A 27922-nucleotide genomic window follows, 5' to 3' on the forward strand; every position below is an offset into this window, starting at 1 on the left:
ATGTGTTCCACCATAAACCTCTCGCCTGGTTGGATGGATGCTTTCGGCGTGTTCTTTTGAGTAATTCTCTTCTTCACATGTTCAACATGAAGGGGCGGTGATCTTCCCATTCATGATATATCTGTGCTGTAGATATTGTTGGCGACTCCTGCGGAAAGGTAGCCGACCACTCGGCTTGTACTCTGGAACAACGGGATACGTCAAGATATAAGACATAAAATACATTGTTCATCAAGCATACAGAGCCAAATAATAAAGCCGTTGCCATCGATTGTGAGCTCGATCCCCATGCTAGCGATGAGGCCATGAGGTTTGCGAGGACAAAAGTATTATGAGGAACTGTACACTAGCCAGTGGCTCAGACCCGCTGGGTCGTCACCATGTCTTAAATCAGATAAGGGGATTCCAAGCGTAGAGACAGGTATACAGGGATCCTGCCTTCTGGTGTATGCTAGTTGGGAATGAAATGTTAATCAACCGGGCAATGTGCGTGTCGTTCAATCGTGGTAACACTGCATCTCTCGACTCCGGAGAGAGATAAACCAGAACATAGTAAGGTGTTTCCTTGGATTTGTTGTTAATAAATAAGAGACATTCCAATCCGCATCATGTTCATCTTGTTACTCTAAAGTCAAGCCCGTTTTGAAGCTCACTCAGAAACACTATATTGAAGCATAGGGACAGGAGTTAAGTACTTCACAGTGGAGCTAGCCACACAAAACGCTCCGATGATGGGTTTCTTCAAGTCAATTGTCAAGTATCACACACCTCCACGTATTGGAAAGATCAGTAGACCGAATTACCCATCCCCATCACGTCAATATCTCGATGTACCTATCCTTCGCGTCGGGAATTGGTAACCCCCTCGCCGCGTGTGGGTGATGCCTCTCGGGTAGTTTCTCTTGCACTGTCTTTGATGGCGAAAATACCCGAGGCACCGCCGCTTCTGAGATTTACAGTGTCACCTGTATCCTGCGAGGTGAGTCCTATTTTTACGGTACAACCACCTTTTCTTTATAATCAGGGTCGATGAGCTGCACCTATCTTGAGTCCGAGGAACGTATCTAACCCTTGAGAGCAATATGAAATCATCGATACAGAGTTCAGCCCTGCTTGATGGGGAAAACATGACGCAGGGAGCGGAATGAGGAAAATAGGTGCAATGCTGGGCGACTAGGCTCGGTTGACCAAATACAATCTGCAAAAGTTATGCGATTAGAGATGGCACTCTTACCCCTGGGGTACAACCGGTGTGTGATCGGATGTCTTGGGCATTACGACGAGGGTAAGACAGAGCAGGAAGTGCGATCGGAGGATCAGAATGCCATCAGATCACCAACTGGGATGGCGGTGGAGGGCTGCAATGGCAGCCACTAATGTCGATCTGTGCAAGACCGAAGTCGAGAAATTTTCTCTTACTGAATATCGAACTGACGAACCAAATATATGCCTGTCGAAGATGCTATTTTGCCGGCTGACAGTAATTGCTTGGCCTGAAAAGCTGGTGCAGAATTTCATGCAGCATGTGGTGATTAGTCCAGGGTAAGATGCACTCGAGATGAACCGCATGAACGAAGCCAGACGACGCGGTGTGACTGGTGCACTGACCGCACGCCACAGGAACCACGAGTGCAGGGTCCCTGCATTTCCCGCGTGGGGACTCTCAACTTTACCCCTGGATTTCTGGGAACCGCCAAAAAGCTAATGGGCGGTCTACGCGGATGGGCCGTCAAAGGCTCAAGACCACGGCTCACGGCCTCTTGTGCTGTCCACGGGCATTGACTGACAAGCACGCTACTGGATTTAGGAAGGGATCGGCCTGGGACCTTCGCCAATGACAGCCAAATCCGCCCAGGGTCCAGGGCTTGCGGAGTTTGCAACGACGGCCGTAGGAGTTCTCCGAATCGTGGACCTTCGTATCCAACGGGCCCCGGGCTTTTGTTGTTCAATGCCTCCGAAATGCTCAACATGCCCGTCATCGTCCCGACCAGCCCGATACAGGATGAATTCCCCTCATTCGCGACGATGGTGTCTTGAATCACAGACACCAAAGCCGGGTACTGGAAATTATGAAAAAAGCGACCTGACTGACCCAGGTTATCGCCGGCGGCACTGTTGCTCCTGCGACCCCCTGTCCTGTGGCTGCCCACCAGGACCCCCGCCAGTCCCCCGGCACTGTAGCCCTGTGGACACCGCCTGGGGGCCGAACCCCAGTGGCCACTCAGTGGGCACATTCAGCGGGCAGCGGGTTGGCCTGCACTGGAACGGCGGTTAATTAGCGACTCCCTAAAAACGCGGTGGTCAGGGGATCGAATAGGCTCACTGTTGGGGCCTTCGCTGGTTATCATCCCCCTAGACATGCTTCCCCCTAGAAGGTCGAGTTTTGAGAGTCAGATTGCCAACGCCTAGACGATCCTTCGATTCCAAACAATCCCCACAATCATTCTCGACCGTGTCGATGCTCTTGCCTCGTCTACCGAGATAGCCTCTCTTTGCTGACCTTCGTTCGTCTCTCGATTTCCGCACCCCCGAATCCTACGTGCTCTCTCCCAGCTCCCGTCCCGTGAGGCCCCCCGTGATCCCGAGCCCCCGAGTCCGAGATCGCGGCAGCTCCTCCCCGTTTCAGCCTCCGTGGGAGCACCCCTCGATGCAACAGCCCAGGCGCGTTCTCACTAGGCTGGCTATCGCTGAGTCTCTTGTTTAGCCTGATACTGACTTCGGCTTCACTCTGTTTGATATCCAAAATTTCGAGCACGCGACACTGGGTCCGGACGCTCCCAGAGCGCCTCGCCGAGAGGGTCCCTCCGTCAACGCTGGATTGTGTCTTGACACTCTCCGTTCCAGTCCCAGTCCTAACGATACACGCATCCACCCGACTGGGAGACAGGCATGGACACAGACGTCACAAAGAGCGACCATGAGTCTCTCCCTTCGACCGCGCCTGCTGAACGAGCTTCCATGATGGACCGAGACCAAAGTCCCGAGACCCCGAAGATGGCACACGACTCCATGGTTACGGTTCGACTCTCCGAACCCGAGTCTCTCCTCCTCGACACTTCCACGACCGGCTTCGATGTTGACACGGCCCAATCGACCCCGACCAAGGATCACGGGCACGATAGCGTGGTTGACGACGTGAAGCACGGCGTGACGATCGACGTGACGGAAGACGTGACGGACGACCAAAAGGACAACACCAAGGTTGGCGAAGACGACGACAAGGACAACAGCGAAGAAGGGGTAGTGGATGCTTCGAGTACGGGAGAGCTAGCAAATACGGCGACCCCTCGTGACTCGAAAGCGACCATGCCGCCCCCTATCGTTACTCGATCTCTTCAGGATGAGCTGCTGTATGATGACCACTCCTCAGACGACCAGGAGGAGGTCAATTGGGAGCAGCTAGAAAAGACGGAAGATGAGCAGACCAAGGATGACGAGACAGACAATGTACGTACCTGCTCCCCTCCTTTGTATGGGGTTGAAGGAGTAAACATGCTGACCGGACAAGTCAACCGCTCTCTTGCTTGCACGACTTGAACAGGAAAATGCCAAACTGGCTACGAACCCGAAAAGCGTCAAAGTACAAGGCGTCGACCGTGCTACCGTGGAACGCAGCGCCGTCAGCAAGCCTCGTCCACCTTCAATGGCACAGCTTCGACAAATGGTCCAGGGCCCGACACCCCCTGCCCTACGATACTCGATGCTTCCCCCTCCGCCGATGACTGATCTTGAATTCTACGCTGCGCTAGTAAAGGACTATCAACAAACAGCCGCCCGACTACCGACGCTTTTGTCCAACAAGATCCGCAAAGGCATTCCTCCTCCGCTCCGAGGGGTTGTTTGGCAGAGTATGTCTGGTGCGCGGGACGCGGTGTTGGAGGAACAGTATGAGCGATTGTCAGGCGAGTCTAGCCCGTACGAGGTCATCATCGGTAAGGATTTGGGACGGAGCTTTCCGGGTGTGGACATGTTCCGGGATCCGGAAGGGGATGGGCAACGTATGTTGGGTCGAGTCCTCAAGTGCTTCAGTCTCTACGACACCAAAATTGGCTACTGCCAAGGGCTGGCCTTTCTGGTTGGCCCATTACTGATGCATATGCCCGATAAACAGGCATTTTGCGTCCTGGTCCGGTAAGAGTTACACCTTTTCTGAATCCGGCCGATGTGGCGTGTTGACAAGAAACCTAGTCTCATGGAGCGATACGATCTCCGGGCTTGCTTCCTCCCGGATCTCTCTGGGCTTCATGTGCGCATCTATCAGTTCAGGGAGCTGTTGCGACAGAGTCTGCCGGTATTATCGAACCACCTGGAGGAGCTCCAGGTCGACCCTGCATATGTCTCGCAGTGGTTTCTCAGCTTCTTTGCTGTGACGTGCCCCCTGCCAATGCTGTTTCGGATCTACGATGTCATCTTTGCCGAAGGTGCATCAGAAACCATCATGCGAGTTGCGCTATCCCTGATGCGGAAGAACGAGGCGCGACTATTGGCTTGCACTGAGATGGAGGATATAATGACCCTCCTCCTCTCCCGGGGCCTCTGGGATTGCTATCATTACAATGCAGATGAATTTGTCCAAGACTTTGTTGGATTGACGGGTGTTGTTACGCGAGAGAGCATGCAACAACTGGAACAGAGCTACAAGGAATCCAAGACAGCTGCCACCACGCCCGGAAGAGGATCCGAAATCACCACAGCAGCCAGCCGCTTTCTGGGTCGCATCTGGGCCTCATCTACCACCAGCTTGTCGCCCAAATCTGCCAATCTCAGTCCTGGCAACAGCGCACCATCACGACCATTGAGCATGTTGCGCCGCAGTACATCGAAGCAGAGCCTCGCATCGACATTGAACTCGATGGAGGCTAGCTCTGCAAGCGTCACCAGTTCCACGTCCACGGATGCCACGAGTTTGACGCGAGACTCGTCAAACGCCGAGGACAGTGCGTTGACTCGCGAGTCAACGCCTGTTGGAGCCAAGTCGGCGGCGACCCACAAGAACAGCGACGAGCGACACTTGCACAGCCAAATCGAGGATCTGCTGACCGCATTGAGTGAGTTGCAGCGAAATCATGCGCTGCTCGCGAACCAGCTCCAGCGCGAGCAAGAGGAGCGACAAGAGGATCGTAAGGCCGTCCAATCGCTCCTCAGTGGACTGAGACAAAAGGCGAGCAGGGAGTCGACATCAACAGAATTGAGCAACCCCGAGGTCAAAATCTCGACAATGGATGGCGACGATGAAGAGAAACCGGGCATGGAGACTATAGACGAAGAGACGGTGGACAAAGTGAGCCGGAGTGATGAAGGCGCGGAGCGCAGGAAGTCAACTAATACCACCGATGGACTAAACAGTGCAGCCGATGTACTAAATGAGGAGGAGGAGGATGACGACAACCCAAAATCCCCATCGACTGAAGATTTGTCAAAACTGCTTGACCTGGTCGAGCGTCGCTTCCAGATTGATGAGGACCAGCGACGGTCGTCAATGCTCCAGTCCAAGGTGCAGCTGCGTGAGGAACTGGAACACACCAAAGATCAACTGGCCAGTGCGATGTCCCAGTCACAAGAATACAATCGCCAGATCAACGACTTAAACCAAGAGATGGCGACAGTCAAGGAGCAGCTCCGGGAGAGCCACGCGCATGTCAGGACTCTCCACCAAGACAAGCAGCGGCTAGAGAAACAAATGCACACACTGAAGGCGCGCGCATCAGCCTACTCAGCGCACGAGCCGACCCGAGAACCAGAACCCGAGTGGAACAGGGGCAACGGCGCAGGCCTGAGGGAATTCAAGCTGGGGCGGAGCAAGTCGACACCATCGCAAGCAAAGGGCGGGAATGGTGGCAGTGTGTTCAATAAGAGGATCTCATCCCTCCCCCGTCCCCACGAACCGAACGTGCCGACGGTGACGACGACGGCCCCCGGGCCTCCCCCGACCGAGAACGAGGCGTTGCTGTTGGAGCTTGTGCAGGCCAAGACAGCCGAGGCCATGGCTAAGCAGGAAGCCGAAGAGACAAGGCAGAAGCTGGAGTCTTTGCGCAAGGCCCATGGGTTAAGCCACAGCGAACTGTCGCATTCGTCATCAGCATCTCAATCGGGGCCGATGGGGGTGTTTGGGCTACTTACTGGACACGGGACGTCGCCTTCCACCGAGACGCCCACGAAACCGGCGTCGAACGCAGCGGGATCTCCTTCATCTGGGGGCGGATTTTGGGGTTGGCGAAGGTAACGGGATTGAACCGCCCGTACGACGACAAGCACCCGCAGTTTAGTGGCATCATGATGGTCACGCGACACTGTTGGCAATGCTGGACTCTTTTTTTGTTTTTCCACTGATGCTTCTATGTATATATTGGGCATTGACCGCCTCACATTGGCGAGCGTTTGTGTTGGGACAAACCTATGATGGGAACTGAAACTCATGTGGGATTTGCATGTCCTTGGGCGGATTGGCATTGCACGCGCCGTTGTTGATTTTGTTCTCTTCTCATTGTCCTCCATCATCATATCATATCATTGCTCGGGCGTTTGTTTAGTTTAGCAAGGGAGTTCGGATATGGTCTTTCTCTGCATCAAAAGGCAGACTTTAAGGGCGGGCGCGGCGGGATAGAGCCGCGGAGCCTATAATCAAAGCGTATTTCTCCAGTCAGACAGTCATCTACAATCTAATTTTGGAGTTTACAACCGGAGCGTGACAGAAGGAAGTTCGGATGATAGACATAAATACGAGTTGGTTCAGGCCAATAATAAAACATGCCGAGGTGAGCATGGAACCGAGGGATGACGCCAGTGGTGGTGGGAGGGGAAACACTATGCGCATAGCTGGACCTCAATGTACTCGGCACACTGGGATGGTTTCTGGGGAAGATATGGGATGTCGGGAAGGACGGGAATCTGGGAGGAGCCCAGGCGGAGGTTGGGAGAGAAGTCCGGGGCGAGGATGGCGTTACTCTCAGTACAACACAGTGGGCATCGCCTTGGGGGTTGGACCACTCAGCATTGACACGTTGTGATGATGCATGGATGCGATGCCGAACGAAGTGCAGGTCACAAGGATAAATAAAGGTGTGATATTCTTGGGGGTGTCCCGCTTCGTTCTGGCAGTCGGCGCAACACGGTAATTTTCGACTGCAAAAATAGTATGTGTGCTTTTAAAACATTGATGAGTGCGTGTTTCTTTACTTATAGCTTCTTCTAAGAAGCTAATATGGCACGCGAGCTGTAAATGGCGATGTCGCAAACCCACATATTATGATGCTTGCGGGCTGGACCTTTCACGGCACCGGAGACATCGGCCTATCCGGACATCTGTCCACCCGCCCATCCATCCATCCATCCATCCAACGGTGACATGTACAACAAGGTGCCGGCCCACACAAGAGCTGCCCCGTGCCGCCATGGCATGCATGCATCATGCACTGCATGTACTGCACCTTAAGGGGGAATCGCTGTGCTCCTTACATACACGAGTTGGTAGCAGTGGAAGAGCAAACTGAGCCAAAAGCACTGGTAAGACTTTGAGAATCATAGAGTCGAGTTTGTTTAGATATGTTTGCCATGGGAGAATGGACCATGGGACAACTTTGTCGCATCGCAATCCTAACTTAGGTGGATACCTTCAGGAAGCCGTCAACTCGTTGATACCTAGTTACCTAGTTGCCGGGTGCACAGTCGCTTTTATTTTTGTTTAGATGGGAGGGGCCATCCAATCTGAAGAAATCAAATGGGAGAAGAAAGAAGAAAGAAGAAGAAAATTAATAAAGAGGCCAGTGCTTTCTTCCCGACTTATTACCTACCTTACCATTTGCCTCGTTGTCTTGTTTTTCTGTCCATCCCGGCAGCCCTTATTTTAGCGCTAAATAAGGGCCGCCGTCGGGAGGGATTATCACATGCATGGACATGGAGCAGACTGCGGGCTCCGCTTTGGAAAATGACCAGATCATCTCACGTCAAAGCATCATTCATTTTGCAGCCGGGAGGAGCCCGGAGGTTGATGTAAGGGGGTTCCGTGTTGTTGTTGCCGCTACTACCTTCTGGCGGGTGCCTGGATGGAGGGGGAGGCAGATATTTAGGTTGCCGTCTTTCAGTGTTAAAATCATCTTTCTTATCTGAGGCGACGGCCGCTGTTAGATCTGACACGTGAAGCAAAGATACACACCCACCTCCGGGTCTTGTGTGTCAAGTTCGGAATGGCCTTGTTTCGGCTCATTCCAGAGGTGACGGCGGCGGGTCGACCGGAGCACGAAGGAGGCGTGTTGGTTTTACCACATGTATGGGCCCTGCAACCTGGCGAGTACCTGCTATCCGGTGGTGTCGCTGCGAGAACCCAGGTACCGCCGGAGTCTCGAAACTGCGTCATCCACCTCAGCTATGATACCTCCACTGTCGGGGGAGCTAAGCTAGCTGCCTCTATGCTTGGTAGCTCTGCGTGCGGCCAACGGAGGCTTTCCCAGGTTCCATTGCGTCGAAGAAAAATCTTGGTTCCGGGGCGGCCCAAGCTCCACAAGGCACCTGGGTGCTAGGTACCGACCAACTGAACTGCCCTGTGGACAAGGCCGCTGTAGGGGTCGTGTTAGTGCTGTCGACAGCCGGGTTTGTGTGTTAGGTTGCGTGTCCCGTCGTCGTCTTGGTCGCCGTGGCCACTATCGCAGTGCCTGAGGTCTAGAGGTGGTGGGTGACCTGTTTCCGGCAACAAAGGCGTCTAGTTTCGTCACCATCGACAACCTGTCCTTCTTCTTCTCTTTCTCTCTTCCACTTAACTCGCCGCCCACCCCGTCCGTCATCGTCCTCCTCCAGAATCATCGTCACATCCACATCCATCGCCTACAGCTTTCCTACTGCACAACCCCCCCCTGCCGCTTCCGCTCTGCTGCCACTGCAAGGTACGTCTCCTTCTAAATTTCCCTTCCCTACCTATCCTGGACTGGCTCGCTTGCCTTGCCCGTTTCTCTCCTCCGCCCCTTATCGGAAGACACTGCGCGAGACATAACCACCACCAAGTCCTCGGGCCACTTTTTGCTCACGCCGCCTTTCGCTCTCTTGCAGACCTCCTATCTCTCTCTCCTGGACGCTACCTGAGACTTGCTTCTCTCCTCCTTCGACCTCCCGATCCTCCTTCGTACACCACGCATACTCGCATCTCGATACCTGCCATGGCTGATTCCGCCCCGGCCGTCAACGGAGCCTCTCTCTACGAAACAACAAAGTCCAGTGGGGTGCGTATTGCATTGCTGCGCTGTCTCGTCTCTTGCGCTTCCTCCGGGACAATTCGGATCTAGGCTTCTTGCTAACATGTGCTGCATAGTTTCCCTGTCCCAACCCGATCCGCGATCGAAACCGTTTGCTATAAACCGACCGACTAACTCTCTATCTTAGACGCCGCCGCTGCGTACAACACTGTCACTAACGGTTCGTGATCCCATCACACCCATTCGCAGTCCAGGCGACAACCCCCCCTTGCTGCTATCTCGATCACCGTTGCTAACATCAGCTTTTCCGCCCCTAATAGGCCCCGTCGCTCAGAACGTCATGGATCACACACAGAAGACCTCCAACGAGTTCTCCAACCTGGCCGCTGCTCGTCGCACGCCGGCTAACCCTGCTGCCACCGGCCAGCCTCTCACCCACTACCACTCTTTCTTCTCCGAGCTCCTGTCATGGAACAACCCTCGTGAGTGAACCGCTCTTGACCTCCCCGCAAGCCCATCGCTAACGCAATCGCTCGCCCAGGTGCCTCTGCTATCGCCTACGTCACCATCGTCGCTCTCATCTTCTCGGCTAGATACCTCGATATCCTTCGATGGGGCTTCAAGCTCTCTTGGATGGTCCTGGGTGTGACCGTTCTCGCCGAGGTTGTTGGCAAGACCGTCCTCAACCACGGCCTGGCCACCCATCTTCGACCCCGCCGATACTACACTGTTCCCCGCGACACTCTCGACACCCTTATCGGGGATGTCCACGAGCTGATCAACTTCTTTGTCATTGAGGCTCAGCGCATCCTCTTCGCCGAGAACATTGGCGCTTCTTGCGCCGTAAGTCCAAACTCCAGAACCATACGATCCTTTTTGAAGCTAATAAGCCCCCCTAGGCTTGGGTTGCCGCCTTCATCTCCTATTTCCTCGTCAAGCTCGTCCCCTACTGGGGTCTTGCCGTCATCGGCACCACCGTCGTCTTCTTTGTTCCCCTGGTCTACACCAGCAACCAGGAGCTTATCGATGCGCAAATCCAGAACGCCTCCGACCTGATTAACTCCCAGACCGCCCAGGTCAAGGATGTTGCCCAGAAGCAGCTCGACCAGGTCTCCGCTCTCGGCAAGCAGTATGCTGGCGACTACACCGGCAAGGTCCAGGCTCTTCTGTCTGGCAAGACTCCCTCGCGCCAGGTCATCATCAAGCCTGCGCCCGAGTTTCCCAACCCTCCCACTGAGGACCCCGCCCAGGCCGAGGAGGTCGACTTCCCCGAGGTCCCCAAGGAGGACCCCGTCAACGAGAAGGTCCCCGTCTCTACTGCCTAAACGGCCGATACGAAGCGATTTCCACGTGTACACGACTTGAGAAAGGGCATAGCTGGCCTAGGCAATGACATGTTTGACGGCATTTCGGAGCGTGTGTCTTTCTTTGATCGAGGGCAAGGGACTTGTCAGATTGGAATTCGGCGTGAACTGCTTTTTCAGAGCATTCCTTAACCTGCAATGCGACAATGACTCGGGTTGATTGCCATGAGGATGAAAAAAATATGGAGAGGAGAGATGATAATATGGTCATCAAGGAGTGAGCCTCCAGGCCGCGCCCGTGGGCAAGAATGATGTGGAGGCGGGGAGGATGAACTTCATGCTGATGAGGAAAGGAGTGCGAGGCTTTAACCTTTTAATTACTGCGTCGGTTGTTGGTGGACGTATTCGGTTCGAGGCTCTTTTTTTTGCTACCCTGGTTCTTGAAGCTTGGTGTTGACGGACTGTACATTGTGTGCGCTTGCGAGGGGCTTGGGCATTTCTTGCTTGGTTCCCTTTAGTTGAGATTGCACAATTACAACTTGTATTTTTCTACTATCTGAATGGCCTCGTGCATGTGAATGTTGGCATGATGAGTGATTGAATTTGGAAATCATGACAGACTCGCTGTACCATGGTGTGGGAACTGTAGCGCTTCTTGAATAACTGTATTGATTTTCTGTTCTCACCAACGCCAACCCAGCAAGGTATACACATCTATCTTTTTTTACCATCCTTGGCCATGCATCTACACAGACGTGCGAGCCCAATCTCCATCTCATGCTCACTTCCTGCGCTTGTGGCCACCTCCACCACCGCCAGCACCGTCCTCGGCAGCGCTGCGCTTGCGGCCGTTCTTGCGCCAGTACTCCTTGGACTCGCGCTTCTCGCGGGCCTCCTTCTTCTCCTCGTTGTCGGCCAGCTTCTTCTTGAAGGCGGCGCGGTTCTCGTCCTTCTTGGCGCGGCGCTTGGCCGCGGCGTCGTTGCGGATGGTGAGCAGCTGCTGCATGAGGGCGCGGGCTTTCTTCTCCTCGGAGCCGGGGGCCAGCACGACGGCGCGCTTCTGCATGTACGTCTCCTTCTTCTGCTTCTTGGTCTGGACGATCTGCGAGCGGAAGGGCAGGTCGGCGGCGAGGGCGCGCGGCACGCGCAGCGGGTTGAAGTGGCGGGTCTCGCGCTCGATGGCGCGGTACTGGCTGTTCTTGGGCTGGGGCGTGGCGATGTTCTGGTCGCGGCGTACTTCGCCGGTGAGGCGCATGGGTTGCCAGCCGACCAGGTTGGTGACGGGGTTGTAGAAGCGGCGCGGCTTGATCGGGTACCAGGCGCGCAAGAAGACGATGTCGCTGGCGAGGATCTTGTCCTCGAAGGTGGCGCGGAAGTGGCCCTCGGGCTTAGACAGCGCGCGCTTGATCTGGCCGCGGATGCCCGAGACGGTCTTGATTGAGGCGCCCTCGAACTTGGCAATCTCGAGCGACGAGTTGAACATGTCCTTGATGAAGGCCGTGTTCTTGTAGATCTTGGCGGGGTGGCCGGTCAGCTTGAGCTTCTTGACGATCTCGGTCGACTCGTCGACGCTGAGGATGGTGCCCGTGGCGGCGATGCGGAAGCCGGCGTTGCTGGAGGAGAAGGAGTTGAAGCACACGAAGCCCGTGTTGGGGGCGATCAGAGGGCCGTAGATGGTACCGAAGCAGTGCATATGCTCGGGCGTGTACTTGAGCATGCGGTTGCGCGTGCGCGAGTCGGTGGTGCTGTAGATGGGCAGCGTCTGGAAGCGTCGCCAGCCGAGCGAGAAGATCAGCGGGTCGTTGGTCTTGAGGATGCGCTTGTGCCAGCGGTGACGCTTGACGCGCACCTGGAGGAAGCCGAAGCGGTCCTCGGTCGGCGACAGTCCGCCGATGACGATGGGGAGTCGCGCGTTGAACTTGTTGACGAACTCGGCCGGGACGCCCTCGAGCACCACCTTGGCGTACTTGCCGGCGCGGTAGCCCTCGACGGCTGCGCGCTGTCGCTCGTCCAGAGTCTCAAACTCCTCCTTGTTGATGTCGAGTTGCTTCTGGATCATGGCCTTTTGCGACTCGTACCACTGGTCCTCGCCAAACTCCTGCACATCGCCACCGTCTCGCCGGGAATTGGCCTTGTCGTTGAGGAAACCGTCTCGATCCTCCTCTTCGAACCGTTGCTTGAGCTCTTCCTTGCGCTTGGCATTCTTTTCTCGCTCCGCCTCAATGTCCTCGGCCGTCTGTTGGGGTGGCTCTTCAGCCTTGGTCTCGCCCTCCTCGGCTTCGAGATCCTGGAACTCTCCGTCTCCTTCACTGTCATCGCCTCCTCCCTCCATATCATCGTCGCCTCCCTCCTCATCGTCACCTCTGCCAAAGGCACTCGTGAATCTCTTTCGCAGTGCCTCAATGTTGTCCTGCTCTGCCCACTTCGTTGCCAGGTCCTCGTAGTCAAATTCGGGTATCGACCTGTCCTCCACAGCATCGTCCTTCTCCTGTTTTGACTTCTTGAAGAATTCCTCGTCATCCGAATCGTCCTCAATGTTCTCCTCCTGACCGTCATCGCCCCTCCATCGGTTTAATGCCTCTTCGGGGCTCAATGACTCTTCGTACATTAACCTCGCCAAGTCGCCGGTGTGGTATGAGCGTCTCCTGCCATGGAGCTTTGAGGCTGTGCCATTTAGGTTGTCCTTCCATCTCAAAGCAGCGGCCTCTTCGTCAGAGTCGTATTCTTCATCTGAGTCCGCATCATCCTGTTCGGACATTGATCCCAGATCCGAGTCGCTGTCCGCAAAGGCAACATCCTCCTCATTACCCTCCTTGTCGGCATCTTTCCGGAACATCTTGCCAAGCTTACCCTCGTTGAACTCGACCTCGGCATCAGAATCGCCCTCGTCGCTTCCGCTAACGAATCCCTCATCATCCTCGCCTTGCTCTTCGTCGTCATCCTCTCGCTCCGCAAAGCGGGCCTTGCGTTGTGACTTTCGTCCAGTGTCCTCTTCCTCGGGCACTTCCTTGATCTGCTCGCCGCCTCTGAAGAGCTGCACACCGTCTTCGGTTTGACCGAGGAGTTTTCGTTCAGCTTGAAGACCGACAATCATCTCCTCACCCTCACCACGCTCGCCATCCTCATCCTCCTGGTCAAAGCTGAAGCCCTTTTCACGGGTAATCCAGATGGCGTCGCCATCAATCTTCAGGCCACTGCGATCGGACATTGGCGCATGCATCTTCTTCTCCTTCTCGTCGAGCCTTCGCCGCCCAGTCTTTCCAGTGATCTTCGCCATTGCTTGCTCCATGGATGGCGTCGGACACGGGTCTGGCAGAACCTCCATGTTTGAGACAGTAAAGTCGCCCAAACCGGGAACGTGTACCCGCTGCCCCTGTGACGCGAAGTTTGTGCCTCGTAGATATCCAGACAGAACAATCGACCGGTCGCAGTTGGGATCCTCCTCGATTTTGGTGGGGTGGGTGATGTCTCGGAAGCTGTCGACAATGGAGTAAGGGTGTGAGTTGCGCCAGATGAGCGGACGAGGGTTCTTCATGACTGAGAGGAAACGAGATAGATTGTGAATCTCGCGATCAGGGTATCGGCCGTTGATGACACCGGAGAGATAGAACAGGTGGGCGCCCTGGTATAGCTCTGTCCACAGTCTGCGCTTCAGTCTCTTCTTGGCATCCTTGAGCGCCTGGGGCTTCCTGAACAGATCGAGATGGGTCAGAATGCCAAAGACGTTACCGGGCATACCTGTCGCGGCGAGGACGTTGAGGAACTCCATAGTCTCCATCTCAAAGCCAAAGTTGCCGTCAATCATCAGGAGGACAATGTCGGCCACCTTGGCGATGTCGACCATGGCCTCGAGTTCGTTGGGGCATTCGACAAACGTCAAGCGCTGCTTCTTGGAGGTGACAACAGTGATGGGACCCTGAGGGTCGGAGATGGTCTCTTTGGCATATCGTCGGACTAGGGACTTGAGCAGGGTCGTCTTGCCTACACCGGGAGGGCCAACGATGGTGACGAGGCGAGGAGGGGCCTCGTCGGGCAGTCGATCGACGAGCGGGACATGGAGTCGCTTTTCTCTGACCTGTTTGGAGGCTGTCAGTATCGAGGAGGCATGAGTAGGGAAGGCAGAGGGCCGTCATACGTCTTGCGATCTCGCTGCCTGTCGTTGAAGCTTTCCGGGTCTGGCGAAGGCGAAGGCCTTTGGATTGCGCTCTGGTTGACGTTAGCATGCATTCTCACCGGGAAAGGCGCGCAAAGCGCAAGGCCACGTACCCCCAGTATTCTCCTTCTTGTCCTTCTTGTCCTTCCTGTCCTTGGACTTGCGATGCGGCTTATGCAATTGCTGCTCCATGGTTGCGCGTCGTCTCCAGCATCAGCAGGACCGATCATCAGCAATCAATCTTCCAAAAAATTCCCACTTACTGGGTGGGAAAATTTGTCGGATAAGCGATAAGCCATGCGCGTAGCCTTATCGATAGGCTGCGGGGCGTTAAGCTTATTTGGGGGCCATTATTGGCTGGTGAGAGTTGGGCTGGTTGTGAGCTGAGCCACTAGAGAGACCGAGGTCACTAGCCACCACACAAGCCACTTCCAGCCACGCGCGCGGCTCTGGTAGACCCCTCCAATTCGAACTTCACTCCAATCGAACGGACGTCTTACGAGCTTCCTGTTCGAGCATAGATCCTCGAATCGCTTACATACCGAAAGAGTCAAACACGCAGTTCGTCGGGGTGACGTATGCATGACTATGCGGGCTTCAATTGTCTTCTGACTGATTTCTTGGGACCGCCATTGGAGGGTGTGATGTACACTCCTCACCGTCAGAACCGGCACCAAAACCGTGTGTGTATAAGGCGATGGCCGTCTTAATTGCGGTGTGCCTGGATGAACCAATGGTACCTGCGGCACAGCTAAGCGGCCGTCCCAGGTTTGGGTCGCTCAATGAGAAACATAATGGACCCTGGCTCGGAGTACACGGCACGCTCAATACACCCACACTTCCGCTTTGGGATAACCTTGTGAGTAACGTGGACACAGCCATGGTTGTATGTAGGGAACACCAGCAGGGCGCAATGAGTATGAGTCTTTTGATGACTGTGGTGTGTTTCATCCCTGAAAGACAGTCCGAGGGAAATTCTGAGATTGACCGCTTCGTCGACGTCGTGATCGATCATCCATCGCGACTCTGCGACTACGCAAGCCGAGCATCACCAAACGTCAGCTCCTTCCAAGATGAGAATGCACAGCTTACTACCTTACGTAGAAGCTGTCGTGGCCGTCCGCGACGTCGACTGCTGGCTAACTAGATCCAGTCGGGTTCAAACCTGGCATTTGCTGATCAATCTGGCCTTGATATCAGGTCTCGCCCGCATGGAATCCTAATTCCCTATTCCCGTTTGAGCACGCCGCGCTGGTCTTCTCCACACTCCAGAAGACCGTGTGTGAGTCAACCGGACGGATGTCTATCCGGGCTTAGAGCGGCTCGGAGCCGAATTGCTCCCACATGGCCAGAGCGGCCCAGTAAGACAGATGAATGGCGGGCTGTACGAGGCAAAATCTTATTGCATCCCGATTTCCCGCCCTGGTGTTATGGTGTCGTACTCCCCACTACCAGCTGCATGCTCGCCTTAATCCCAATTAAGTTGCCTTGCGTGTCGCACTGACCCAGCACCTGCACCCTTTTCGTCAGCCTAAACGCGTAAGTTAGTCGCCGGCACAGCCGTTGTTCGCTTTGTTCCGGGATCTCTTCAATCCTAGTTGCCTTGCGAGGCTGAACTAAATTGCTGTTGGGGCTTTGCGTCATGACTCACGCAAGCGTTGCTGGTGACTAGACATGATGCTACGCAAGACAATGCTTGCATGGGCAGCGTCAGTCTGGATGACCTTGTTTTTGGCTGCCTGAACTCTGCCATCATTCGTCACCTACCTGGCCCCTGGGTCCAGGCATCAAGTATAAAGAGATGAGGATGTAACAGATAGTGGACTTGAACATCAGGCAGACACCAGGCAGACACTTCCATAACAAGCATCAAACACTCCCAAGTCTTCATTAAGCCACCGCTCAAACCATCTCATCATCTTATTAGTCTCAGCTCTTCGCTGTCTATTCCCAATTCTTTCACAATAACCAACCAATTCAACAACCAACTTACCAACAATCTCACTTTCAAAATGTCGGGCGTCGGTAACTTCACCAACACCAGCTCCAGCGCCTCCTTCGGCCGGAAACAAACCAACTCCATGCTCAACAGCATCCTCTACACCAGTGAGCAGGAGAAGAACGCAGCTCCCCCAGCCGCAGACCCTGAGACGGCATCTGTAGCCTCCTACTCTTCGACCTCAGGTCTGCTCAGCAAGTTCAAGAGACAGCCCAAGGCGGAGCCCAAGGCGCCCGCCGTCGATGCCAACAAGTTGCAGGAACAGGCTCTCAAGTCACAGGTGCGCTTTAGCGTCTAAGCCAACATCTCAGAGGCTTTCCTGACTCGGTGCTTGGATTCTAGTATTAACGTGTTCATGGTTTAAGGTTTCTGAGGCTCCTCCGCGAGCCGTCCGCGCCCCGGTGTTGTATGGCATGGGTCGAATGTGATGCACGACATGGGTACACGGGGATAGAAAATGGAGGGTTTCTTTTGTATATGAGGGTAGGCTTGTCAGACACGTTGGCAAAGATTGGTCAATCGGTGACCAAACGGATTTATTGACGAGTTATGGAATGACGGGAACTGGACCAGGGATAAGACATGTCCCAGGGGGTATCTTTCTTACTGTATTGATAAACTGCCTAGAGGCAAATAAATAATTTCGACTTTTGGCTTTCTCGTTCTGTACCATATACGTCCCTAGAAGCTGTCGTTGAGAATGTCCTCGTTCATCTTGACCATGCTCGGACTGTACTCGGACGAGTTTGGGTCTGCGCCCGCATCGAGGAGGATGTCACCGACAATCCTCTGGCTTGCCTCTCGTGCTTGAAAAAATCATTAGCTCTCGTGACCCACAAACTTGACCAGCGTGACAACTCACCAGGGGTCTGCAGCAACTTGGATGGGGGCAGGGCGAATTGGATCGTCTTTGGCGGGCTCATGCCGGCGTACAGGTCAATATCGTCATCCTCCTCGTCGCTCTCCCAATCAATCTCATACTTTTGCTTCCCGCTCGCCATGGTGCTATCATCGGCGAACACATCCCGAGTCTTCCTCGCCGTCGCGGGCGTCTGCACGCTGACGCCGGGCGTTCTTGGTCCCTGAGTGGCCGCCGCCAAACGCTCCCGGGCTTTGGTCTTCATGGGCGACATAAAGGCCTCGCTGCGCAATTTTGGAACCGCCATTTCAGGTGACGACATTGGAGAATCTTGCCACGCAGGGGTCTCCTTCTTGGCTTGGGTGCTTTTCAGGGGGGATATGCGCAATGCCGGCTTATGTGGTGTGGCCTGGATGCGGTAGTTCTTGTCCAGAATCCGATGCAGCAGAGGGTCTTTGTTGCGGTGTATCGATTGCTCAATGGTTTGGTCTTCATCTTCATCGAAACGGCCGCCTGGTGTCATTGACATGTCTGGCAACCTCGCAGTGTGCTGGGCGAACAACACAGTGGAGTCCTCGTTGTCTTCGAGCACGGTCGTGTGGCCCTCCTCATCCTGCATCTCCCGCTTCATGGTCTCGTACGGCGACTGGAGGTGTGAGAATTGCGTCCTTGAGGTCTTTGTCGAAGGCGGGCGAGGAGTGCTCCCGGAGAGCTCGGCATCGTCGAGTAGCGATTCGTCGATGTGGTAGGTCGACTGCTCCGCGCCGGTTGTGGCTGTTACATCCTCCTCCCCATGCTGAGCGGTGTAGTCTGCCGTCGTCTCGTCCCTCATCGCTGTGCTCTCTTCGACCGTCATTGTTTCTTCTTCGTCGTTGGCTAGCTCCTCGTAGCCGGAAAGTGATACATTGGCAGAGGCTTCGAAGAATTGCTTCCAGAACTGGACCATTGTTAGCGATTTCGACTCGTCGGCCCATGATGGAGCGCTCACCTTAGACGCCTCCCAGACGGCCCGGGAATGATCTCCATATTGCTCGACTAAAGGTAGGATGCTTGTCGTGACGATTCGGTGCGACTTGCTGAAGTTATGGTCGATTTCTGGATTGCCGGTGAGCCAAAGCGACAGCAAAAGCCACAGCAAAAGAGGCGAAGGGCGCGGTACCTTGTAGAGTCAGCGTGATGGACTGTTCGAGCCTCTCCAGCTCCTCCGTGAGGCTCAGATTGCGCGCTGCGGCGCTTGATCGGGACATGGTGCTGGCTTCCTAGCGACGGACGGTCGCTGGGTCGGAGATTTGTTGATGGTGACGATGTAAACGCGTGGAGACGCGATGAGGGGCAGCCCACCCACATTCCGCCCAATATGGCGGGGTATTGGTCACTGCTTCACTTCAGCACTGGAGATTGAACATGACCACCACGAAGAGACGGGTGGGAAATGACCATGTTTTTCTTTGTTTTCTTTCGAGTTTGAATTTCAACTATCTACTAGTGTTTAGAGTAGTAATCGTTCGCGTCCAGCTTCATCAGTAGCTGTGCAACTAGGTGATCTTCGCCAATGCCATCCTGCTTCAGGCCCAAGTCGTCACCCCCCTTACTGCTACCAAACCGACTCTTCTCTGTCAGTCCTCGGCAGACAGTAATGAATATCTGAACCTTCTTCTTGAATTTCCGATATAACTCTTCCGGCTTTGTGGATTTATCACTGCCTGTGGCCCTTCCTAACGCTTGCATTCTGGAGTACTTTGCATACTGGAGCACCGCCGCAAAGATTTCCTCGAGCAAGTTGAGCACTGGTTGCTGCCGCTTCCTTAGGAAAAGGGAAAGCATAATCCGGTCGAGGGCTTGAGAATGAAGTTCCCTAAGCCTATCGGGGCTCTCCATCTTTTCTTGAGAGCCTTTAGAATTGGGCTTGTTCAGGTCGGATTGGATCTGATCCAGCTTCGCCTCGAATGCTTGCCATGGGATCGCAACCCCTGCATCCAAGAAGTACGAGGTGATACCCGAGATGAAGTGATGTGCTTCCCGAGTAAATCGATACGAGGCGTTCTCCGGATCGTTCCATCGACTTGTTCTTGCATTGACGTCCCGAAATAACTGGTTGACGACGTAGAGCACTCGCAGAATTCGCAACAAGAGCTTAAAAATGCGATCGTACTGAGTTAGAAGCACTGGAGTGATGATACTCGACAAGGGGACTGGAGCCTTGTATGATAGGCGGAGGAAGTCCAGCGCCTCCAATGAATCTGGGTTCATGCACTTCTCAATCTCTTCCTCCGACAAGTCACGGACAGCAAAGCTCAGCTCTCCAGGCAATTCTGACGAGTCCCTAGATATGCTGCTTAGCGTCTCTTTTGAGAACCCGTTTTCTGATCCGAAGCTTTCTACCAGCACCCCCATAAGGGCCAGCCGAAGCTCGGAGCTTGCGGGAGGCCAGCTGTCTCGGCCGCCTAGTCGGAGACCCATGACGCCTCCCTGGCGTGCAACTCCAGCCTGTCTCTCGGCGGTTTCCAAGTCTGGATCGAACAAAGCATGAGAGAGGCGGCTCGAAAATAGACCATTGCCAAACAGGTGGAAATCACGATGCATCTTGAGATGACTCCTTAAGTCATGATGCGTAAAGAGAAGTCTTAAGCTCTCCTGGTTAACGACCTGAGACTGAGCAGAAGTGATACCACCAAAGGATAGGACAGGAAGCAAGGACCAATGTGGCGCAAAGTTGAAGGAGTTTGAGGGAGACTGATATCGGCCAGAAAGACGTTGACGAACCACAAGGCTGAGCGAATCGTTAGCACCAGCATCCGCAAGGGGTTGATTAAACTGGTCGATGGATGCCAGTAAGCGTTCTTCAATCTTCTGTTCTTCTACACCAAAGAACTGCAGTTCAGTCTGAGGCCATGGTGGAAGCAAGCTTCCCCTTGCTGGAGGGGAGGACTGTGTGTCCGAGCGGCTCTTCTGGATGGCACCAAGTAGGTTGTCCCGATATTCAGAAACCCGAATCTCCAACTGTAATATGGCATCCCAGTCGTAAAGCCACTCAGTCCTCGGGGGGTGCGTCAAAGCGAGGATTTCATGGTTTGCCAATGGGTGTTCTGGATGGCAGCTTCTGATGAAGCGCAGGTTCTTGCCCGTCTCGAAAATGGACTTGGCAATATCATGAGGCATGAAATGGGGCATCTTGGCATCGTCCAAGCGGAAGTCGATATCCTCCACTTCCAGGCCAAAGTCATCCATGTAGGTTTCTACGTCGACCTTGATAAAGCCCTTGCTCTCACCCACACTGGACTTTGTCAATGGTATCCCCTCTTCCCGTCTGGTACCAATCCACTCCTCGAGGAATTCAATCCAGGGTCGAGAAACTCGCTGCAACACCTCTCGCATGATTTCACGTAGCTGCTCTTCGCGATGGTCGACCGAGTATGCTTCGTGGAAAACGATGGAGAGAACATCTTCATCAGCATAACCTCGGCGAAGTTTCGACGTGAGCCTGTGGAACGGCTCCAGGATAGCCAACAAGCCCTTGATTGTCGATTGAAGGCTTAGAAGTGATCGCGGGTTGTGTCCGTGGACCGCTACATGCTCTTGAGAATCTTTTAGAATCTGCTCGAGGGCGCTGGCTAGAGCGACGCCGCATCGCGTCGAACGCTTGGAGTAGGTCAATTGGACAAATGCCCGCAGCTCTAAGAAGATCGAGCCGCAGCGAAAGCATTGCTTCTCTAGACCCTGCAGCACATGTCTTGAATATCCCGAAATCCGCATCTTCGGTAGAGCAGAGGTGAATCTCCGACTCTTGTCGTCTCGTAAGAAGAACACTGACTCCTGGCCAATCGCAAGCGCCAGCAATGAAGAAATGTATGTCTTTGTTTCCACAACAGGCACGTCAGAGTTGTCGAGTCGCAAGGGATCGATTGACCAGCACAGTAAGGCGTCGTAGGTAGTAGGGCCAGCTTCGGTGATCAGCGGGGGTTGGGTCGTCGCAGAAGTCGCGTTGAGGAACGCATCCCAAGTCCTGTGCTCAGCGGTCTTCTCTGGCGCTTTCTCTAGTCCCATCCACATATCGTCGGTAGGTTCGATGTCTGGCGTGCTCTCCACCGTCGTCTCTGCGTCGTCGGAAGCTACGTTGGCGTCGGGTTCGACGACTGTAGAGGCTTCGAGAGATGGGAGCTTGAAGAAGCCATGCTGCTCGACTGCAAGCGGAGCAAGCTGCAGCAGACTGGAATCGAGGCTATCTTGAATCCAAGACTTAGCACGGCGAACAACAAAGCGGTGAGTTGAGGATCCGTACCTTTGAGCTCCGTCGCAAAGTACGGAGGCTCGCCGGCTTGACCTAGCTGATCAAGTAACTTGGGGGTCTGCCATAGGTCGGGAATGGCGAAGACATCTGCTTTGTCCTCATTGCCAGGCATAGCTGTAGTTGCGCACCGCGTAGGATGTCATGGATCAGTCTGAAAGGCGGTAGTTGGACCGTATCATCGACGCTGCCAAGTTGGTGAATTTCCCCGACGTCAGTGGAGGTTTGATCCCCGCGACGCGCCACGATTGGGGCTCTTCAGGGCGCGTTTCCCGCCAGTGACCCCTCCACTCGCGCTAGACGGCCGGCCTAGAGGTACCGGGAGTAGCTTGCAGTGGCCCTTGCAGGCTTCTTCTGCCCATGACCACATCCGTCTCATGATTGATCCATTGCTACAAGCTCGAGATTTGAACTTTTTGACACTTCGATCCAACAACCATCTTCACGTCCACCACCGCCAATCGCGCCGAGAACCCTGTTCCGGGCCGCACCGAATACGCTTCACACACAATCCAACCGCTGCGAATCCAAATGCCTCCTCGGAAGCGCGCTCGTGGGAGCCAGGCCGCTGCCACGCCAACTCCGGTTCGCGACGACGATGCCATGGACGTCGATACTCCCCCGGCCGGTGACAACGCCGATGACGCCGGCGAGACAAAAGAACCTGAGAACAACTTCAACGAGCTATGGACCGATGACCAGGTCGCCTCGCTCTTCAAGGGCGTCATTCGATGGAAACCAGCAGGTCAGTCGCATGCCTAGCTACTCGTGCGACTTCCCTTCTGACCACCCACAGGCATGCATAGACATTTCCGAATGATTGCGATCTCAGAACACCTTCGAAATCACGGCTTCGATCCCGACCTGTACCCGCACACGCGCATTCCCTACATCTGGCAGAAGTTGCGCACGTACTACAACCTCGAAGTCATCGACGAACGGGAGAACTTTGACGAAGACGAAACCGAAGACAGGTATGTCGAATTTTCGCTGCCCAGGGATCAGTTCCTGGAGTCCATGATGCAGCGCGCCATCGCGGACCCGAGCGAGGCTCCTTCGTCTCCCCCGCAGCTCGAGCTGTCGCCAGCACCTTCGCCCCCCAAGAAACGCAAGCGAGGTGACACGGTTTCCAAGACAAGGGGCACCTCGGTTGAGGATACAGAGGAGGGCACGGATGCGCAATCGCCAGCTACAAAGGGCAAGAGAAGCTCAAGTCGACGGAAGCGCGCAGCCAGTCAAGCCAAGACTGAGAAGCAGGAGAAACAAGACAAACAGGATAAGGTCGAGAAGCAAGAAAAACAGGAGAAGGCTGAGAAGCAGGAAAAACTAGAAAAGCAGGAGAAGCAAGACAAGTTGGAAAAGCAAGAGAAACAGGAGAAGGCCGAGAAGCAGGAGAAGGCTGAGACGACCGAGGAGGAAGACGAAGAGGGAGAGGAAGAAGAAGAGGAAGCGGGCGACGGGGATGAGAGTGGATCGAGTGACGAGGAAGAGGGAAGTGCTGAGGAGAGTGGTACTCCTGTGTCAAGGACGACGAGGGGTGCGAATGCGAATGCTAATAAAAGCCGGGGTGCGGCGACGGCGACGGCGGCGAGAACGCGGGCAAGAGGGAGGAGAACTAGACGGTGAAAAATGACACGGAGCCATGATGACTGCATTGCAGTATCGGGCTTACAGCTTAGATACCCCAAAATTACTATTATTCTAATCAACCAGACCTCTTCAAGAGTCAATATTCGTCAACTTCCAATTTGGGAGTTGGATAGGCAGTCATAGATGTCGTGGAAATATCATGCACCATCATAAGATAGTAGCCTCACGTCTCCTTTAGCTCTTCCGCTCCTTTTCTGTCTCCCACTCGCTGTGATACCTGATCTTGCTTCTCCAATCCCGCCCGATGGGGAAGATGCTTTCCACATCCAGCTTCGAGCGTTGTATTGGCCCTGGCTCATTCACCTTGGGTAACCCCATAGGAGGCTTCTTCTGGAGCAACTCCCACATCTCGGCTTCTGCCTGGCCACTTGCGTATTGATCACAGCCCTCCGCGTACTCTTCTTGTCGTCGTTCTGTGGTAATGCGGTTTCTTAGTGATTCCTTGGTGCGATAGGTCTCAGGGAAGTCCGCAGCAGAATATTGAAGCACCTCGTTGGCTTCATTGTCAATAGCGGCTTCTTCGTCATCAGAGAGGGTAAATGGCGTCTCAAACTCGGATTCAGATTCATCCAGGCTGTGGTATTCGATGGATTCTTCTTTGACAAATGCTGGCGTTGGCTCCAATCTTGACGAAAGAGGTTGGTCCTCGTCTCCCGAGAGAGCCTCTTCGACTTGGTCATACGTGAGAGCTTCCTGTTCGACATCGTCATCTTGGTCTGGGGGCTCCTCATAAACCTCAAGGCGAAGCCTCCGGGCGCACTTGAGCCAAAATCCGCGCGAGTTTGACGTCATGCCCAAGGACGCAATGGCTGCCTCGACATCTTGCCTCCTCACAATGTCCCTAGTTGAAGGAATAAGTTCTTTCTTGGCTCGAATCCTGGACATGCTGAGAAAGATGGCTGTTTGAACAAGCCTTCTAGTGATTGACACAGCCAAAGAGTGGAAATCCTCAAATGTGGTTGCCCACATGGATGGCGGGTGGTTTTCGATATAGCTCCAGTTGTCACTTGGAATGGAAGAGTTCATGAAAATTCGTTCCGAAAGTCTCAGCCAGTTGTGGACGTTCAAGACTCCAGCAAACGCCACATCTTGGCCTTCTGCAATCAGTTCACCCTTGTCGAGCTTCCGGGCGAGTCTTGGTGTAATGTCCCAGCACTCTCCCCATTTGTTCTCCTCCCGCAGCTCTTCCTTGCGCTCCTGTCTGACGGAGACTGCATCTGCAGCTTCGTCTAGGGCGTGGCACAGAGGCTGGCTGAGCTCGACGGCGGCGGGAAACTCTGAGAACTCAATTGCTGGACGCAATCCTTCCCGTTGTCGCATAAGGTGAACCCTCTTGAGGACGCTGAGGTAGTGATTTACTTCGATCTCACTCTTGCTTCCTATGCGAGACGCGATACCAGGCAGATCTTCTTGCCCCAAGCGTGCCATGGCCTCAAAGAATAATTTCTTCTCCAGAGGCGACCAGGAAGTGACGCCAAGTTGGCTTGGTTCATTATCTTCCTCGCCGGAGATACAGACTCGGTGAGCTGCATCTTCGATGTCGCCGTTGAGTAAATCGAGGTAGTCGGTGTTTAAGACACCTTTGTGTCTTTTGAAAGCTTGTGGTATTAGAGCTTCTTCTGCTGGTCGTTTGAGAGAGAAGCGCTCATCATCATCTTCCTCCTTGTTGGCGGAGGAATTTGCGCTGTCTTCGCTTTCGGCATATACGCTTCCCGACAGGTAGGGGTCTTCCACTGGGTCGACATGTTGAGAATATTCTGCAATGTTTAGGCTTTTCATGTCTGAAGGCGAAGAGTGACGAGGCAGGTTTTCCTCCTCGCCGAACGGATAGTCGGCGTCCGAGTCCATGCTCCTTTGTTGCTGACGGCGTCAAGAATGCTCCGAGCAGGCGAAAACATGGTAGCAGAGGCGGAGAAGAAGAAGTCGAAACTCGACCAACAGAATGATGATTGAGCCCTGCGAATACAAAAGGCTTGAGTTATAGAGAAGCGAGATGCTCGGCACTTGGTTCACAGGGTTCACCGTCTCAAATTTCTAGAAGCCCCGGCAGTTGATGACTGAAGAGCCAACCACCATTAAACGCTTGCTGACTAACACAGACGCTAGCAACTTTGCACTCCAAGCGCCTCGAATACCTGTCGAAGCTTCATCTCAAATCATGTGCATTGTGAATATTGGTATTGCGCATCTCATCATGTGCAATGCTACGAACGGTGGCTAAATGTTTACTCAGGCCGAATGCCAGGCTGGGCGCACCTGTGCTCAAGCCCTGGGCGCTCAGAGCCTACGCATCCACCGTAGCCCCTAAGAAGCAGCTTCAGCTTCGAGACTATCAACGAGAATGCATCACATCCGTCTTGGAATCGCTCAAGCGGGGCCATAAACGAGTCGGAATCTCACTAGCAACCGGAAGCGGCAAGACGGTATGGGTTGCGAGGTCCTGCCTTGGCCATGAAGCTCATTTGTTATAGGTCATTTTCACACAACTCATTGACAGGATGCCGTCAACTGCAGAGGACGCTAACCGTACCCTCATCCTGGCTCATCGACGAGAGTTGGTTGAACAAGCCGCAAACCATTGTCAGCTGGCATATCCAAAGAAGAGCATTGAGATTGAAATGGGAAACGTGCATGCGACGGGGACCGCCGATATCACCATTGCAAGTGTCCGGAGTATCACGTCCAAGGGCCGGTTGGCCAAGTTTGACCCTTCCCGGTTCAAGCTTGTGCTAGTTGACGAAGCACACCACATAGTTGCGCCAGGATACTTGAAAACCCTCCAACATTTTGGTCTCGACGAGAAGCGAGAAGGCTCCCCGAACTTGATCGGTGTATCTGCCACCTTCTCCCGATTCGATGGTGTGAAACTCGGCGCAGCCATTGACGAGATTGTCTACCACAAGGATTATGTCGACATGATTGCCGAAAAGTGGCTTTCAGATGTCATCTTCACAACTGTTGAATCGACCGCCAACCTCAAACAAGTTAAAAGCAATAATTTTGGCGATTTCCAGCCTGGAGAGCTCTCCAAAATTGTCAACACCGATGAGATCAACGACATTACGGTTCGAAGTTGGATGGCGAAAGCCCAAGGAAGGAAGTCGACACTTGTTTTTTGCGTTGACGTAGCACACGTCATTGAACTCACCCAGACATTCCGCAAGCACGGATTCGAAGCAAGATACGTGACGGGAGATACGCCGAGAGTCGAGAGAAGCCAAACTCTCGACGCTTTCAAGAGGGGAGAATTCCCGGTTCTTGTTAACTGCGGTGTATTTACCGAGGGCACCGACATTCCCAACATCGACTGCATCGTCCTCGGAAGGCCGACGAGGTCGCGAAACCTACTTGTACAGATGATTGGAAGAGGCATGAGACTTCACCCAGGGAAAAAGGACTGCCACGTAATCGATTTAGTGTCAAGTTTAGATACCGGGATTGTTACTACGCCAACTCTTTTCGGCCTGGACCCCAACGTGTTGGTGGAAAGTGCGTCGGTCAAAGAGATGCGGAAGATCAAGGCGGCCGAGGATCGGGGGGAGGACATTGCACAGAGTGCTCTGTCGTTCCACACAACCTCCGGTCCAGGCTCTCCTGACACAGTCACATTCACAGACTACTCGTCTGTCCTCGACCTAATCGCTGACACTTCAGGGGAGAAGCATATTCGATCCATTAGTAAGTACTCTTGGGTGCAAGTCGGGCAAGAAAAATTTATCCTCTCCGCTCCGAGCGGTTCGTACATCAGGATTGAAAAGATCAGCGAGGAACTTGGAACCTCGTCCCCGATATACCGAGCGGTGGAGGTGCGAGCGCTCCCAGCTGGCTTGGCCAAGTCACCATACGCAGTCCCCCGAGAGATTCTCACTGCAGCCACCTTCCCTGATGCGGTGCATGGAGCGGACAGCTACGCAGCCAACGCATTCCCTCATACATTTATTCATCGGTACCAAAGATGGCGATCACTGCCGCCTACCCAAGGCCAGGTGGACTTTATCAACAAGCTGCGCGGAAAGGCAAACCCCCTGACCATCAAGGGCCTGGACAAGGGCAGAGCCACCGACATGATCACAAAGCTGAAACACGGTGCTCGCGGTCACTTTGCTAAAATCGAGGCGGAGCAAAAGCGACGGGAGAGACAAAGCGCAGTTGTAGAGTCAAGGCAACTCCGGGAGCGCGTCAAGGTGGGACCCTTGGTGGGATGAAGCTTCACGTGTGGCTGTCGCCGCTGAGCGTGTGACAAGCTGTATAACCTGTACAACAACGGGGTGGGACGGCGTTGGGCTAGGCGCTGGATATGCGTCATTGAGCGGGTTCGGGAAAATGGCTTCTAGAAGGGAGAGAGAGAGTCGATTCGGCTTCCCTGGTGTGGATCTGTATACCCTAGCTATGTTTTCCATGGATGCCATCTTGGATAAACATGAAGATGAGTTTCAACGACAACTTTCATGCTTTTCTGGACGCTTTTACTTACAGACGGCCACCTTTAC

At 54.2% G+C, this 27922-nt stretch overlaps 9 protein-coding genes across 9 annotated transcripts; 5 read left to right on the forward strand and 4 right to left on the reverse strand.

Moving 5' to 3' along the window:
* The first annotated feature begins 2584 nt into the window (after positions 1-2584).
* BGZ61DRAFT_84916 (rab-GTPase-TBC domain-containing protein) lies at positions 2585-6464 on the forward strand. Its single transcript, XM_046257144.1, has 3 exons — positions 2585-3447; positions 3509-4131; positions 4189-6464. The coding sequence occupies exons 1-3, from the start codon at positions 2890-2892 to the stop codon at positions 6221-6223; spliced, it is 3216 nt and encodes a 1071-aa protein (XP_046110544.1). The 5' UTR covers positions 2585-2889; the 3' UTR covers positions 6224-6464.
* A 2682-nt stretch (positions 6465-9146) lies between these two features.
* On the forward strand, positions 9147-10507 carry BGZ61DRAFT_526794 (Reticulon-domain-containing protein; the record flags this gene model as incomplete). The annotated part of the gene is made up of 6 exons (XM_046253015.1): positions 9147-9209; positions 9299-9332; positions 9370-9402; positions 9503-9664; positions 9724-10025; positions 10082-10507. The coding sequence occupies 6 exons, from the start codon at positions 9147-9149 to the stop codon at positions 10505-10507; spliced, it is 1020 nt and encodes a 339-aa protein (XP_046110545.1).
* A 760-nt stretch (positions 10508-11267) lies between these two features.
* BGZ61DRAFT_341610 (uncharacterized protein) lies at positions 11268-14831 on the reverse strand (the record flags this gene model as incomplete). The annotated part of the gene is made up of 3 exons (XM_046239426.1): positions 11268-14561; positions 14622-14692; positions 14753-14831. The coding sequence occupies 3 exons, from the start codon at positions 14829-14831 to the stop codon at positions 11268-11270; spliced, it is 3444 nt and encodes a 1147-aa protein (XP_046110546.1).
* A 1820-nt stretch (positions 14832-16651) lies between these two features.
* Positions 16652-17066, forward strand: BGZ61DRAFT_526796 (uncharacterized protein; the record flags this gene model as incomplete). The annotated part of the gene is made up of 2 exons (XM_046253016.1): positions 16652-16918; positions 17004-17066. The coding sequence occupies 2 exons, from the start codon at positions 16652-16654 to the stop codon at positions 17064-17066; spliced, it is 330 nt and encodes a 109-aa protein (XP_046110547.1).
* Positions 17067-17127: 61 nt separating this feature from the next.
* BGZ61DRAFT_84982 (DASH complex subunit Ask1-domain-containing protein) lies at positions 17128-18917 on the reverse strand. Its single transcript, XM_046257145.1, has 4 exons — positions 18657-18917; positions 18486-18592; positions 17501-18434; positions 17128-17444 (listed from the first exon to the last, which is right to left on the reverse strand). The coding sequence occupies exons 1-4, from the start codon at positions 18742-18744 to the stop codon at positions 17320-17322; spliced, it is 1254 nt and encodes a 417-aa protein (XP_046110548.1). The 5' UTR covers positions 18745-18917; the 3' UTR covers positions 17128-17319.
* Positions 18918-18923: 6 nt separating this feature from the next.
* On the reverse strand, positions 18924-21987 carry BGZ61DRAFT_440871 (Spc98 family-domain-containing protein). Its single transcript, XM_046244532.1, has 2 exons — positions 21777-21987; positions 18924-21720 (listed from the first exon to the last, which is right to left on the reverse strand). Exons 1-2 carry the CDS (start codon positions 21895-21897, stop codon positions 18980-18982), a joined length of 2862 nt encoding a protein of 953 aa, XP_046110549.1. The 5' UTR covers positions 21898-21987; the 3' UTR covers positions 18924-18979.
* Positions 21988-22117: 130 nt separating this feature from the next.
* On the forward strand, positions 22118-23507 carry BGZ61DRAFT_84996 (chromatin modification-related protein EAF7-domain-containing protein). Its single transcript, XM_046257146.1, has 2 exons — positions 22118-22527; positions 22579-23507. The coding sequence occupies exons 1-2, from the start codon at positions 22314-22316 to the stop codon at positions 23406-23408; spliced, it is 1044 nt and encodes a 347-aa protein (XP_046110550.1). The 5' UTR covers positions 22118-22313; the 3' UTR covers positions 23409-23507.
* A 99-nt stretch (positions 23508-23606) lies between these two features.
* BGZ61DRAFT_340224 (uncharacterized protein) lies at positions 23607-25211 on the reverse strand (the record flags this gene model as incomplete). Its single annotated transcript, XM_046239291.1, has 1 exon — positions 23607-25211. The coding sequence occupies one exon, from the start codon at positions 25209-25211 to the stop codon at positions 23607-23609; it is 1605 nt and encodes a 534-aa protein (XP_046110551.1).
* A 422-nt stretch (positions 25212-25633) lies between these two features.
* Positions 25634-27637, forward strand: BGZ61DRAFT_489645 (P-loop containing nucleoside triphosphate hydrolase protein; the record flags this gene model as incomplete). The annotated part of the gene is made up of 2 exons (XM_046250235.1): positions 25634-25855; positions 25904-27637. 2 exons carry the CDS (start codon positions 25634-25636, stop codon positions 27635-27637), a joined length of 1956 nt encoding a protein of 651 aa, XP_046110552.1.
* Positions 27638-27922: the final 285 nt, after the last annotated feature.

Source organism: Ilyonectria robusta (assembly GCF_021365365.1).
Source record: "Ilyonectria robusta strain PMI_751 chromosome Unknown BGZ61scaffold_2, whole genome shotgun sequence".
Classification (NCBI taxonomy): domain Eukaryota; kingdom Fungi; phylum Ascomycota; class Sordariomycetes; order Hypocreales; family Nectriaceae; genus Ilyonectria; species Ilyonectria robusta.